The sequence below is a fragment of the Balaenoptera physalus genome (assembly GCF_965194825.1).
Source record: "Balaenoptera physalus genome assembly, chromosome: 8".
Taxonomy (NCBI): domain Eukaryota; kingdom Metazoa; phylum Chordata; class Mammalia; order Artiodactyla; family Balaenopteridae; genus Balaenoptera; species Balaenoptera physalus.
In genome coordinates this window covers 62,451,023-62,464,740 of record NC_138887.1, presented here as the reverse complement: position 1 = coordinate 62,464,740, position 13,718 = coordinate 62,451,023, and the positions used below count along the sequence as shown (strand labels likewise).

Genomic DNA, 13,718 nt, shown 5'->3' with positions numbered 1-13,718 from the left:
TCTCCTTGGAAATTGTAGTTTTTACAAGAATTTTAGAAATCTCTCAGAAGCCCTTGTCAAAATTTGGATTACATTCATTCAAGGGAAGTGTATAGAGTAGTACTATAACCACTGATGTCATAATGGAATTCTTCCACTTGGAAAAAAGCCATGGAGTGCCACAAGGGTGCAAGATGTCAGGGACTGCTTTTTATATGTTTTGAAACATAGAAGCTTTGATTCTAATGTCTGTGTCAAATGCTAAACACATGTGACCTTAACTAAATATCGCAAAACCCACCATAAATTAATCGTCAACCTTAACGGTTTCCTCATTTCAAAACACATTTGTTTTGTAAGTTAATGCCCTAAGGCCAACATTTTAAGGTGACAACACAGAATTTAAATAAGAAACATGTCTGATATATATGTCTATACAATTACACACACATGCGTGTGCATGCACACAAACCCACACATTTCCATGCACTTACAATTTCTCTGCCATTTTAAGGAAAAATGGAAGGAGAGGAATTTTGCACACATTTGAGTCCTGTGCTTTTGCTACCATTGGCAACCTTAGGTTTTTTGAGAGTCTCACCTCCACTTTACCAAACCAAAAGGACAAAGTTAAGTGGAATTAGACTTTTCCAAATATTTCCCTTTCTTTACCAGCTTCTGTTGGGCTGTGTGTGCTTGTGTGTGTGTGTCCAAAAGTTTTCTTCAGGAAAAAAAAATGAAAAAGGACCCATAAAGTCTCTAAGCCTTCTATAAAAGAAGAGAGGTGATTCTGAAAGTTATTAAAAGCTGGTGTTTGCTTTTGGAATTGCCTTTATTTTCAAGTTCATGATCCACAGGTTCTTTGATTCTAAGACTAGCTTGCACTCTTTTTTTTTTTTTTTTTTAAATATTTTATTTATTATTTATTTATTATTTTTATTTTTGGCTGTGTTCGGTCTTCGTTTCTGTGCGAGGGCTTTCTCCAGTTGCGGCAAGTGGGGGCCACTCTTCATCGCGGTGCGCGGGCTTCTCACTATCGCGGCCTCTCTTGTTGCGGAGCAGAGGCTCCAGACGCGCAGGCTCAGTAGCTGTGGCTCACGGGCCCAGTTGCTCCGCGGCATGTGGGATCTTCCCAGACCAGGGCTCGAACCCGTGTCCCCTGCATTGGCAGGCAGATTCTCAACCACTGCGCCACCAGGGAAGCCCTAGCTTGCACTCTAGACATCTCCTTCCAGGGCTAGAGAGGGCCAGGGTAATGCATTTTCCCAGCATCCACAGTAACGGGCGACAGAGAGAAGGAGAAGGCAGCGGGCTGGAGGCAGGTCCTCGCCTGTGTTCCCATCTCCCCTCAGTACACGTGGGCTGGAGGCTACTGCTTCCACTCAGCCTCCTGTGTGAGTTAGCAGAGGGAATGTGAGTTTCACTTAAGACATCTTCTGGCAACATGCTGTTAACAACAACAGAAAATAGGCAGGATAAAATTTTGAAAGAACATTTTTTTTTTCCTGTGATTTTTCCCCTTAAAATGTGTATGAAAAAAATACAAGTGACTTTTAGAGGGAAATGATAAATGAACTCATTTAGTAAATGTTTAGTCTGCATGTTAAATAACCTGACATGGTGGAACATGCACAAGAGTCAAATTTTTAAGTGCTCACTATCTGTGCTTCAGTGCCCGTCTTTATTATTACTGCTAAATGTAAAGCAGTAACGCAATGGTATAATTTAATATAATACAATGTATACTTATATAAAATATTTATAATAATCTACTCTGTGGAAATGTAAATGGTTACATGCTTCCATTGGAATACAAATGCATTCCAGTATATTTAACACATGCCTTATTTTGAATAGGAATAAGCTTCTAGTTCCATAACTAAAGGAATGTTTAGTGTAAAAACAAAAGTTTTTACCAATGTTTTGCTCAGCAGAAAGTAATGCGGTTTACATATTGAAGTTCCTCTTTCTATTTTTAAATTTTAACATTTTGACAGATACTTTGCCTTAAAGAATAAATATAGATAAAGAATATTTCAATACGCAAACTCAAATGAGGATCAGATTCAGTCCTGAGTCAGACAAGCCAGAACCTTGACAAAAGCACCTAGGGTGTCTGTCCTCAGCACAGCCTACTCAGCACTTTTAGACACGTCTCCCTGACTTTCCTGATTACCCTAACACACAGAGATGGGCAGGAATCAAGATCTCCTTTAGAGATGAATTGAGTGCCATCGGTCTCCAGTCTTTCATTCTACCTGGGAGAGGCCAAAAGGGTACTTGCCCCACTGTACAGAAGCAGTATCAAGGTGTCAACACTCCCAAATGCTGGGGCAGAGGCCAAAAGCTCAAGACAAAAAGTTGACATTAGGCCCTTACAACCTCTTTCTCTAATGACCTGGAAGCATTTGAAAAACTAAGTGAGTAGGTATATTTCTAAGGAGAATTTCACTCTGTAGGGTAACACTGATTATTCATTTTCCATTCATTCAACATGTTATAGAGTTCCTACTGGGTAGCACATCTAGTTCTGGTACCAAGAATTTAGTATGACAAAGAGCCGGCCTGCAGGAAAATTTATACTCTTGTGAAGTATGCAGAGCAGTAAATAAGCAAGATGATTTCAGAAATGCTGCGTGCTATGGAGGAAACACACTGGGGGACGTGACAGCGATGGGGGTGGGGAGAGGATTGCCTTTTGTATGGAGGACAGGGAGGCAAGATTTGAGACCTGAAGAAGGAGCTATCCTGACAAAGCCAAGGTCTGGAAGCAGGAATGAGCTGAAGGAGGGCAGGCCAGTGTGGCCAGAGGTGGGCAGCAAGGGAGCAAGGGGCGGGAGTGGCAGCCAAGTTGTGAAGGGCCCCGGAGGCCATGGAAAGTGCTTGGAGTTTGTTCTCTGTACAAAGAGAAGCCATTAGAGAGTTTTTTTGAGAAGGAAAGAGATGTGATCTGATTTATGGTTTTAAAAGATCAATTTGCCTGCTAGGTAATAGAAGGGCAGAGGTGGAAGAGGGAAGACCAGTGAAGAGGTTTGAATAGCCCAGGTGAGAGATAATGGTGGGCTGCCTGATGGAAGCAGCAGGAGAAAAGCAGCCAGAAGCAAGATATATCTTGAAGGTAGAACTGATGGGATTTACCATAGGGCTACGCGGGGAGGGAAGAGAGGGAAAGGAAGGACCAAGAATGACTCAGGTATCATGGCAGGAGCAAAGGGTGCTTGGTAGCACCATTTCCAGGCTTATGGAGTGAAAATCAAAGGCTTTATTTTGGTTGTTAGGTTAGAGTTGTCTGTGAGAAATCTCGGAGGAGATGTACGGTAAGAAACTAGACGTGTGAAAGCAGGGCTTAGAGGAGGGAAGATAGAAACCTGGAGGCCATCAGTGTGCAGATAGTGGTTAAAGCCATGGTATTGAATGAGAGCACTTAGGCAGGGGCGTGGCCAGAGAGGGGAGGGATCTGAACCAAAGTCTGTTCTTGGTACAGGAAGACCAGGCAGCAAAGGAATGTGAGGGTTGCTACCAAAAACCATAAAGTTAATCTACATGTTCAAGTGAGTACAAGGCCCAGGAAGTCCACAGATGAGGAAAAATAACTTGATCAATTCTGTAGATGCTTCTCCTCTTCTATCATGTCTGATAAAGATTTTCACCTTTACCAAACTAAGGGTACATTTTTAAAAGCTACTGTTACCTACTTTAAAGTCTTACCTTTGCTCCAGTGTCTCCCACTCCACGTAAACCCCTTGGTCCAGGGGGTCCTGGTAATCCTTGAGGGCCCTGAGATGACATAATAAGGGGGAGAGGGAGCAACCTTGTTGTGTGCAGTGTTCAGGAAGGAAGGAAGGAAGGGAGGACAGGAAAGGAAAGGAAGGAGGGAGAAAGAAAAAAAAGAAAAGAAAAGGGAGGAAGGGAGAGAGAGAGAGGGAGGAAAGGAGAGGGGGAGGGATGAAAGGAAGGGAAGGAAAGGGAAGGGAGGAAGGAGGAAAGGAGGAAAAGAGGGACGGAGGAAGGAAGGAAATAAAAGCAATGTCCACACTTACAGCAACACCAGGATAGCTGTCACCTTTGAGTCCTGGAGCACCCACTGGTCCCCGAGGGCCTTGGGCACCCTGGGTAAATTCCAACACCAGGAGATGTCATAAGACTAAACTATGAAACACCTGGCAAAACTTAAGCACGAAACCAACTCAACATGCCAAAGGTGGATTTGATAAGTGCAAAGGAATGGTTTGAACAATTTTAGAAGGAAATATGGCAACTCCTTATCTCCTCATAAGTCTTACCCATGGAATGAGTGTAGGGAATATATATGAACCATTACAAAGTCCTCTATAGGAAACACACTTCATGGGCATTAGAAAAGGGCTAGTTGCTGATATTTTAATTTTAAAAATTACCAATTTTTAATGCATCATAAATCAGGAAGTATAAAATGAGAAAATTTAGTAAGTATCATGTGAGAAGAGTAGAGAAGAATATGTAGTAAAAGTTTAAGTATAAAATAAGATACTGTAGGTTACCTATTATTATGTTACATCTATTATCTTCCTCAGTGGGGCCCAAATTAGGTGAGGAATAAATAAGCTCAAATAAAAATTAAAAACAGATTAATCTTTAAAGAACACTTTATAAAAGAATAGGACATAGAGTTTGTGGTTTATATCCTGAGACCTAGGAAAAAGTTATAAATACTGCTTTACCGTGATGACCTTGGGCATCACAAACTTTTTTTTTTTTTTTTTAATTATTTAATTAATTTATTTATTGGCTGCATTGGGTCTCGTTGCTGCACGCGGGCTTTCTCTAGTTGCGGCGAGTGAGGGCTACTCTTTGTTGTGGTGCGCGGGCTTCTCATTGCGGTGGCTTCTCTTGCTGCAGAGCACGGGCTCTAGGTGCGGGGGATTCAGTAGTTGTGGCATGCGGGCTCAGTAGTTGTGGCTCGTGGGCTCTAGAGCACAGGCTCAGTAGTTGTGGCACACGGGCTTAGTTGCTCCGTGGCATGTGGGATCTTCCCAGACCAGGGCTCGAACCCGTGTCCCCTGCATTGGCAGGCGGATTCCTAACCACTGCACCACCAGGGAAGTCCCATCACAAACTTTTAGTAGCAACTACTGACCTCCTATATAGAGGACAGGGAAGGAGAATTGTTGCCTTTTGAACATTAGAGTTCTCTGTACAAATCGAACTCGGAGAAATTTCTGGCTAAATTAAAATGGAGAAAAAGAAAAAAAGAGGAAGACTCTTACCAGAGAAGATTTATTAATTGTAAGTCTACTACACTTATATTTAAAACATTTCTATTTATACCACACTCCGTTCTGTTGCTGTCATAACTCTTACAATGGCCCTTGTCAATACACGTCAATTATTTTGATAAAGAGCTGTTCACGTTTTTTTTTTTTTTGAATTTCACTTATTTATTTATTTATTTATTTATTTATTTATTTATATCTGTGTTGGGTCTTCGTTTCTGTGCGAGGGCTTTCTCTAGTTGCGGCAAGTGGGGGCCACTCTTCATCGCGATGCACAGGCCTCTCACTATCGCGGCCTCTCTTGTTGCGGAGCACAGGCTCCAGACGCGCAGGCTCAGCAGTTGTGGCACATGGGCTTAGTTGCTCCGCGGCATGTGGGATCTTCCCAGACCAGGGCTCGAACCTGTGTCCCCTGCATTGGCAGGCAGATTCTCAACCACTGCGCCACCAGGGAAGCCCCACGTTTTTAAATATTTATGTTTTTCCGCATTAGGAGGAAGCTCTACTAACAGACAGACCTTTGTTTTCCAAGATTGGAAGAAGTATCAGGATTCTTAATATTTGTATTATGTGCAAACAAACACTGAAATCAAACCGCCATTATTCCAAGCCAAAGTGTTGCCCAAAATCTAACTCCCCAAAACTGCTCCTGATTCTACTCCTATGAATGAAGGATTGGGAAAAAAATTTCTTCAAGCCATTTAAGCAATACGAAAGTTAAATTGATTTTGAAAATCATGAATGCAATAGCTGTTATTTCCTATTAAAACAAAGAGACTGGCTTTATGTGGTTAACGTTCTTAAGAATGATCTTCAGAAAACATGTGGCCACTTATAAACACTTAAGGTACAATTTATCATCAACAAAAACCCAAGGTGATCTCTTAAAGTTGTATGACAGAGAAAAAACAAATTGTTCTGGAGAGGTGAATTTTGGTGTATTCCCCACTAAGGAAATGGTCACTTCTCAGAAGCAATTTATTATACTATTCCTATTATGTTCAAGGTTAAAATGCTAAACATTTTCTATGGGACAGGTCCCAAAATAAGATGCCCATTTCTCTGCATGCTTACACAGGGAGCAGACCAGCAACAAAACGAAGCAGTAACTGCTTCCTGGTTAAGTTGAACGGAAAAGAATTGGAAACAAAATTCACTTTCAGTTTTCATTTCTAAGTTCCAAGCCTATAACAAATTATCAGCAGCTGTTATTGTTTATCCTCTGGCACCCAGAGTGGGGGAAAAGCCACTGAAACATTCATAGTTTTTGAACATTTTTTTTCCTAGGGATCTTTGTCCTCTCTCCTACAAAAATTTCAGTTAGCTTGTTACTTCTAATGTTAATGGGGGCGGGGAAATGGCAGTGTTCTCGCTCAGATTTTTATTTTGGACGCCTCACAGTATTTCTATGGATGGAATTTTGCCACTTGGTCTTTCTGCACTGGATTCAACAAAATGTCTTGCAGAGTGATTCACTTGGAAGTGTCTCTCTCATTCAACAGGAATTAGGGTAGAAATCTTAATCAGGTGTTTCGAAATGGGCTTTAAAAAAAATCTGGGAGGTCCCTGAAGTGATACACAAAACTGAATTTAACGTGCCAAAACTTTTATCAGACATTTAACCCTCCAAGAGCTTAAAAACCAATGCATTAGGGAAGAATGGCAGAAAGAGTATCATTAGAGGCCAAGGGATTAGGAAATTGATTGAAGAGGCAAATAACTTTAGATACTATCACCAACGATGCCTAATAATGATCACTAGAAAACAGGTGGAGCTTTTAAACCCCGGCTGCACATTTAATTAGATTTTATTTCTATTGTAAAGACTAGTATAAGGAGAGAGAAGTAACTTTAAATCACGGACCTAGGAATACACAGATTCAGGAAGTTACCAAACAATATGAAAAATGTCACCCAAATGTTCTTGATTGAGGTTATATCTGTAGTGTTAGCATTAGGAAATTTGGAATTTTTTCCTTGAGTCATACATAACTTGGTTTTCCATAGAATTTTTACATATCTTGGGTTCCTATGTGCCTCAGAGTCTGGGGAGAAGGATGACCATCTTGTTCTGGTTTGCCCAGGACATTCTCTGTTTTAGCTCGAAAATGCCACATCCCGGAAACCTCTTCTGTCTCAAATAAGCCAGAAGATCATCACTCTAGGAAGGAGGACCCTTAAAGTGATTAAGAACAGCAGAGGTCAGGATCTTACCTCATCCTTCAAAAAGAACCACTCCAACTTATGTCAGTATATAATAGGTTTTGCATTATATTTCAAAGATGGTTCTAAGTTTTCTTTTTTGAAGTTTGAAAATCACTGACGTTAGTACTTGAACCCTTTCATCTAGAAGAGACAATCTGATAAACTAAAGCCAGCTTCAAAGCTACATAACAACATGCTACTAATTTAATAAGTGCTGATTATGGAGCCCTAAAGCCTGTTCTCATAAACAGGGATGTGCTTGTTGACATTTGGAATGTAGAATTTTGCTTGATGCTGGGTTTTATGTGAGGAGGGAAATGGTACTTTGTTGCCATGGGAAAAAAGTGTTGATTACTTAAAGCTGTCTTCTATAATTATTTGCATTTTCATTTGAAATAACTCTGAAAGATGGACAACAAAGCAGGGAAATCTGATTCAGTAAAGTTTCCAAACATGAACTTTTTGGACATTGTTTTACAGAAGAGATACATTGGCCATTAATATGTAAATGAAGGAGGCTAGAGGCCATATAATCTCATATCAAAGATACTACAAAAAGAGCATTTTCAGTCAACTGTTTAGTCAGCAAACATTTTACCAGAGGAGCTATCATCCCCCACATTTATGAAAAATAAATGATCTGCTAGCTTGATTTTTTAAAAAGGGAATAGTGTGTTCTTACATTTCAGTTCATCAACGTAGAGACTTCAAGTAGAACAATCACAATCATCAATTTATGATGCATTAAATCTACTTTCACTTCTCTCACATACAGGAAAAAAAACGAAAGAACATGAATAAAGGATACGTTTGGTGCTCAAATAGCAATTCCAGGTTCTCCTTTAAATCCAGGAAACCCAGGTCCTCCTCTATCTCCCTGTACATTTCAAATAATGTTCACAGTTTCAGGCTTTAGATTTTATGAGAAACCATAATGGCATAGAGCAAAAAAGCCATTGGCCAATTATAAAGGGCTTAATCTACTAGAATCAGATCCTGAGAGAGTACATCTTCTAATGTATTTGAGGAGAGTTTCAAATCGTAAGCAAATAAAAACTGTCAGTAAAGACTACTAAGCTGTTCAGAGAAAGGCCACTGAAATAATAGGTGGCTCTCTAGACTCAAATATTTAGACTGTGAAAACGTCCGGGAATGCTCTTATATCTGAATGGATTTCTTTTCTGCCAGACTTTCTGATTAGCAGATTATTCTGAACAAATGCAATAAATTCTTACATGCTTTAGGGTCTAGGATTTAAGGGAGGTAGTTCAAGGTAAAGTGACAAGTTCAAGACTAGGAGCAAGAAATCTGGTTTCTAATCTTACATTTGCTGCTGGCCTTTTCCACTCCAAATGCCAAAGACCCAAGTAAAAGAAAAAAACTGTTCCCAAGAATGCATACCTTTGGCCCAGGTGGTCCCGGAATTGATGTTCCAGGCATCCCAAAAGGGCTCATAATCCCTGGATCACCCTAAAAAAAGAGCAAAATACCCGTTACATGTCAAACAAGGAAACCATATACAGGAATTATATTAAAAAATATAAAAATGTATTTCCAGCATTTTAAAGTATTGTGACCTGTTTCACAGACCAATGTGAAAATATTTGAGCATCTTTGTTAAGCCACTACTAAAGCTGTTGATGATTAAAATTTCACTCCCTTTAATAAATGCATTCAGTTAATTCCTGAGTAATAGGAAATTTCTCTCTCTTGTGCATCCTTTTATTAGCTAATAAAAATCATGCAATTCGTGGTGATTCACTTTTGTGTTTGTATGCCAGGAAGCTCAGAGGGAAATATTTGTTCCATTATAACAAATACCTTTAGTGTAAGTTTTTGAGTACACTTGGTAGGTAAATAATGTTCCTTCTAGTTTACAACTTTTTCCTTTGTTATTTTATTTTATGGTCCACAGTATATCAGTCTTCCATTGTATGGTATCTCACGTCCCTTATTAAAAGTAGAGAGTTTATGGTTTAAAAAAATGAAATTTTGAACAGGAAAATTAAAACATTTCTCTTTTTTTTTTTTTGTCTCAGTGTGAGTCTCAATAAAGACTCAGTCTGGAACAACAAGCAATGTCTCTGTCCTACCTGGTTCTAGATCAGTGATTTTCAAATTTTAGGGAACAGAGAAATCATTAGAGAAGTCTGGTAAAATATAGGGTCCAGGGTTTCATCCCTGGAGATTTTATTTCAATAGGTCTAGGGGCTGGGCCCAGGAATATGAATATTTATGAGGCACCTCTGGTGATTCTGATATAAGTACCACTACTGCACTTTAAAACACTGTGCAAAGCAATTGTCTTTATTTTTTTAACTTATTTTATTGAAGTATGTTTGATTTATAATGTTGCATTAATTTCTACTGTGCAGCACCTATATAACAATCATTTTAAAATGGTTTTCACATTTTTGAATGATTGTTAAATAGGTGGCCACGTAATATCCTCAATTTTGCTTCTTGGCCCAAAAAGCCTAAAATATTTGCTCACTGTACCTTTACCAAAAAATTGGCCTCCTCCTGCCTTAGAGAATTGACCATCTGGTCCTCCTGCTTCCTCCAGGAGGGACTCTATCAGTCAGACGCACTGGGGATGAGTCCTGCCCCAAGCCACCTCCATCTTCACAGCTGAGGCCTCCCCCTGTGCTGATTCCATAATACGACCAACAGGCTGAGCACACTGGCCGCTGGGGCCAAGTGATGCCGAGGCCTGTATGTGCCAGTCCTTAATTCCAAACCTGTATGGCAATGGCACAGGACACGGCCAGGGTTCTGGCAACAGATAACCACCCTATTCAATCCCATGGCAAAGGGATAAAACATTAACCTGTTAAAATATTCACTAAAACCAGGTGAAGCAAAATGATGCTTCTAGATTTAATCTATTCTGCTTTTTTTAAGAGAAGCCAATTACTTTTAACTACAAAATTGTATACATAGAAAGTATACAATTCTTTTAAAGACCCTTATTTAGGTGTATGTTTTGAAATACGGCAATTCTTTATCAGAAAAAACTTTCTTTCAAAATACAGAAAAATATTCACGTTGAGTCAGCGTAACTAAGACATAGAGTAATCACTGTTAATACTAATCCAACACATTTCCTATATAATGGCTTTTCTCATCATGTGCTCCTTGAACTACTTGCAGCAGAAGACACTTATTTAGGAAATGCAGATTCTTGGGACCCACCCACATACTAAATCCAGATCTCTAGGCGTGGCACCAAGAAATAGGGGTTTGTAACAAGCTCCCAGGCAATACTGATGACTTGGAAGTTTAAGAATTACTGGTCTATAGGGGATGCCTTATTTTTTTGTACCTGCTCGTATCTTGCTGGTACCCTTTTTTTTAGTTGTTCTTTAATAGTCTGGTCCTTGAACAGAACTCCCTGTTTCTTTCTTACAATTAGCGTCTTCCTAGAGCCCTGAACTCTCTCAGGTGTGCAATTTCTGTTTCCTGACACGTCCAGATGACCTCCATATTCTCTCCTGCTTAGTCAGGACACGTATCTAATTTCTTGCTTCACAATTTCCTTACTTCTTCCTCAGCACCCTGTCTCGGACAGTTTATCAGGACATATATGCCCTACTTTCCATTTCACATATTGATCTTTTTCCTCTCTGAATAACTCCATGTATTGAACACTTACGATGTGCCAGGAACCATGCTAAGTTCTTTATTCACTCTTTTAAGTCTTTGCAACAACCCTGTGAAATAGATACTATTACTCTTTTCTTTGTACGGTTGAAGTTGACTGGCCCCCAGAAGTTCCGGGGTGGAGGAGGACGAGAATCCCACTCTCCTGCCTTCTGAAGCCCTGCTCCTCATCCTCACTGCATTGCCTCTCAGTCTGGGGCTTTTTTGTTCTTATTCAGCAAAACAAGATGATAGAGAATTGATACCTTCTATGGTCCTAACTTTATCCCAACTACTGAATATTTTGCTATTACTAGAGAGGACTGACACACAGATTCTCTCCTAGCAGAATGAATATTTCAATGAAGATCACATGTTTTATGCAATCTCTTTATTCCATTCTATTATGGTCTGAAATAGTGTGTTTTCTAAAGCCTTTTTCATTTGGGGGCTTTTGTTTTGTATTTGTTGAGAGGAAAACCGTGGAAATCTAATATTCCATTAAAACCAGGCACAATTACAATCTCCCCAAAGCAAAAATGAGAGTATAAGAAACATACCTTTGGTCCTTTGAGCCCTGGAAATCCCCTCTGTCCTTGATTTCCTTTGCTCCCTTTCTTTCCTTCATCACCCTGACAGAAATTATAATAAAAATATAGTTGTTCTATTATCAGACCCTCCTTAATGTTATATCATGGCCAGATTCTCAATGAATACCTACTTTAAAGTGATGTTCCCCAAGCCCAGCTCAGTTGCACAGGGTTTGTCGATCTTCCTGAACAGATTGGATGACTTCAGAATTGTTCAGTCTTCATTTATTCAGTATGATTTAGTATTTTCTAAACTCTATGTTCAGTATCTTCCTTTGGGGCCTTTGATTTGACTTTACAGTTTTTTTGCCCCCTTGGTCTATTAACAGATGATTTTCAGACAGTCAGTTTCAGAAAAGAAAGCCATCTATGATTTGTCATGCTGTTTTTCAGCTTCTGTGCTATATCAGTTTTAAAATATAAAATAAGACATTTTAAAAATCCAGCCTTGTTTCTTCCTCAGTGGAGAGTCTAGTTCTTTCTCCCAAAGGAGGCCAATAATTCAGCTGGTAGAAAGATGAGTGAGCATTAACCTGGCGCAGAGCTAGAAATTGCCTAGTGTTCCCCAGCAGGGTTGTGTACACCAATGCTACCCCCAAAGAATTGTATTACCTTCAGCCAGAAGCCTCAGAGAATTCCAGAACTATCCTTACACTAGGGTTCAACTGCAAGGCACCATACCTAAGTTTGTGTCTAGCTCAGCAAAAGAACTCCTCGGGGTTTGTAGCCGAGGCCATTCAATATATATGACATAAATGACTATACCACAGTTTTCCAGTTTTCAAACCTCAGCATGCATCAGAATCACCTGGAGATTGCTGGGCCCCACATCCAGAGTTTCTGATTTAATAGGTCTGGATTGGGGTCCAATAATTTCCATTTCTGACAGCAGCATCAGGTGCTGCTCTTCCAGGGACTGCACCTTGAGAACCACTGGACTCTACCAAGGTCATCGGCAATGCAGACACTTCACTAAGAAGAAAAGGTGACCTGTAGAATCCACAGACATGCAAAGAACTCCCTAATACGCATACTAATCGAGAGTAGTGACACAGGTAATTTAAAAAAAACCTGTTGAATGTCCAAATATTGAATATAACTTATTGTATCATTATTAATGCCAACAGAAATGAAATCTATCCACAACTATTTATTTTCTCCCGTTAACTACCAAATTGAACTTATTGACCTAAATCATCCCAGAAGCCAACAGTAAGAATCCAACTATTATTACAAAGTGCCAACACTGAACAATAACATACCTTGGATATGTAACATATTCCTACCACTCTTCTCCAATAGCCTTCCATAAGCCCCGAATCACCTGAAAGCCACAAATCCAGTCAATGCATATTCTCCTTGCTCTGCTGGTCTGTTTGACACCACCCATTGCTTTCCTCTTGAAACCCTTTCTCCTTGGTTTCTCTAACATGGTACTACTATGCATTCTGCCTATCTTCATGCTGTTCTGAATGCTCTTTCTCCAGCTACTGTAAAATGTGGGATTCAAACCTTAGCTCTCTTTCTCAGAGCTATCATTCATTCCCACAGCTTCAGTTATAACTCCAAGGGTCTCTTTTCCAAAAGTATATTCAAGAAAATGTTAGTTCTCATGAATGTTAATAGGCAATCATTTCTAAAAGTATTTTTTGCATCATGTTGAAAAGGGATTCTCTGTTCATGTTTTTACTCCCTGCTTCTCACCCCACCAAAAATAGATCTCAGAGTCTGGTTAGTCAATTATTTAAAATGTTTGTAATTCTACAAATATATTTATATTTCAGTTTTTCACATTTAAGGTTAACAACTCAATCTTAGCCAATATTTTCAGAAGGCATAAACATCTAAGCTATCAGTTACTATTTTAATAGAATTATAAACAGAACACTAATAAGTATATGGATTTTATTTTTACTTTACTCATATATAATTCTTCAGAATCTTTATATGGTCATTGATGACCGCACATAAGAAATGCAGGAACATCTGACACCTTAGAGGCTATAGATAATGTCACTAATGGTCTTATTGATGAATTTGGATATTCTCA

General features: G+C 39.4%; 2 protein-coding genes across 3 annotated transcripts in view; one reads left to right on the top strand and one right to left on the bottom strand.

The window, feature by feature from the left end:
• Positions 1 to 13,718, bottom strand: part of COL28A1 (collagen type XXVIII alpha 1 chain) — a 145,155-nt gene that overhangs the window by 56,348 nt on the left and 75,089 nt on the right. The window contains 6 exon segments of the mRNA XM_082473923.1: positions 3,688 to 3,756; positions 4,020 to 4,088; positions 8,245 to 8,253; positions 8,257 to 8,313; positions 8,838 to 8,906; positions 11,639 to 11,710. Coding sequence (XP_082330049.1) covers positions 3,688 to 3,756; positions 4,020 to 4,088; positions 8,245 to 8,253; positions 8,257 to 8,313; positions 8,838 to 8,906; positions 11,639 to 11,710 — 345 coding nt within the window.
• C1GALT1 (core 1 synthase, glycoprotein-N-acetylgalactosamine 3-beta-galactosyltransferase 1) overlaps positions 1 to 13,718 on the top strand; it is a 239,440-nt gene that overhangs the window by 181,900 nt on the left and 43,822 nt on the right. Inside the window, exon 10 of one of the 2 annotated variants that reach the window (XR_014266425.1) lies at positions 5,725 to 13,501. The exons of the other annotated variant lie outside the window; for it this stretch is intronic. The gene's annotated coding sequence lies outside the window, so the exon portion shown is untranslated. Of the gene's footprint in view, positions 1 to 5,724; positions 13,502 to 13,718 lie in introns of those variants that run through there. 2 annotated transcript variants of the gene reach the window in all.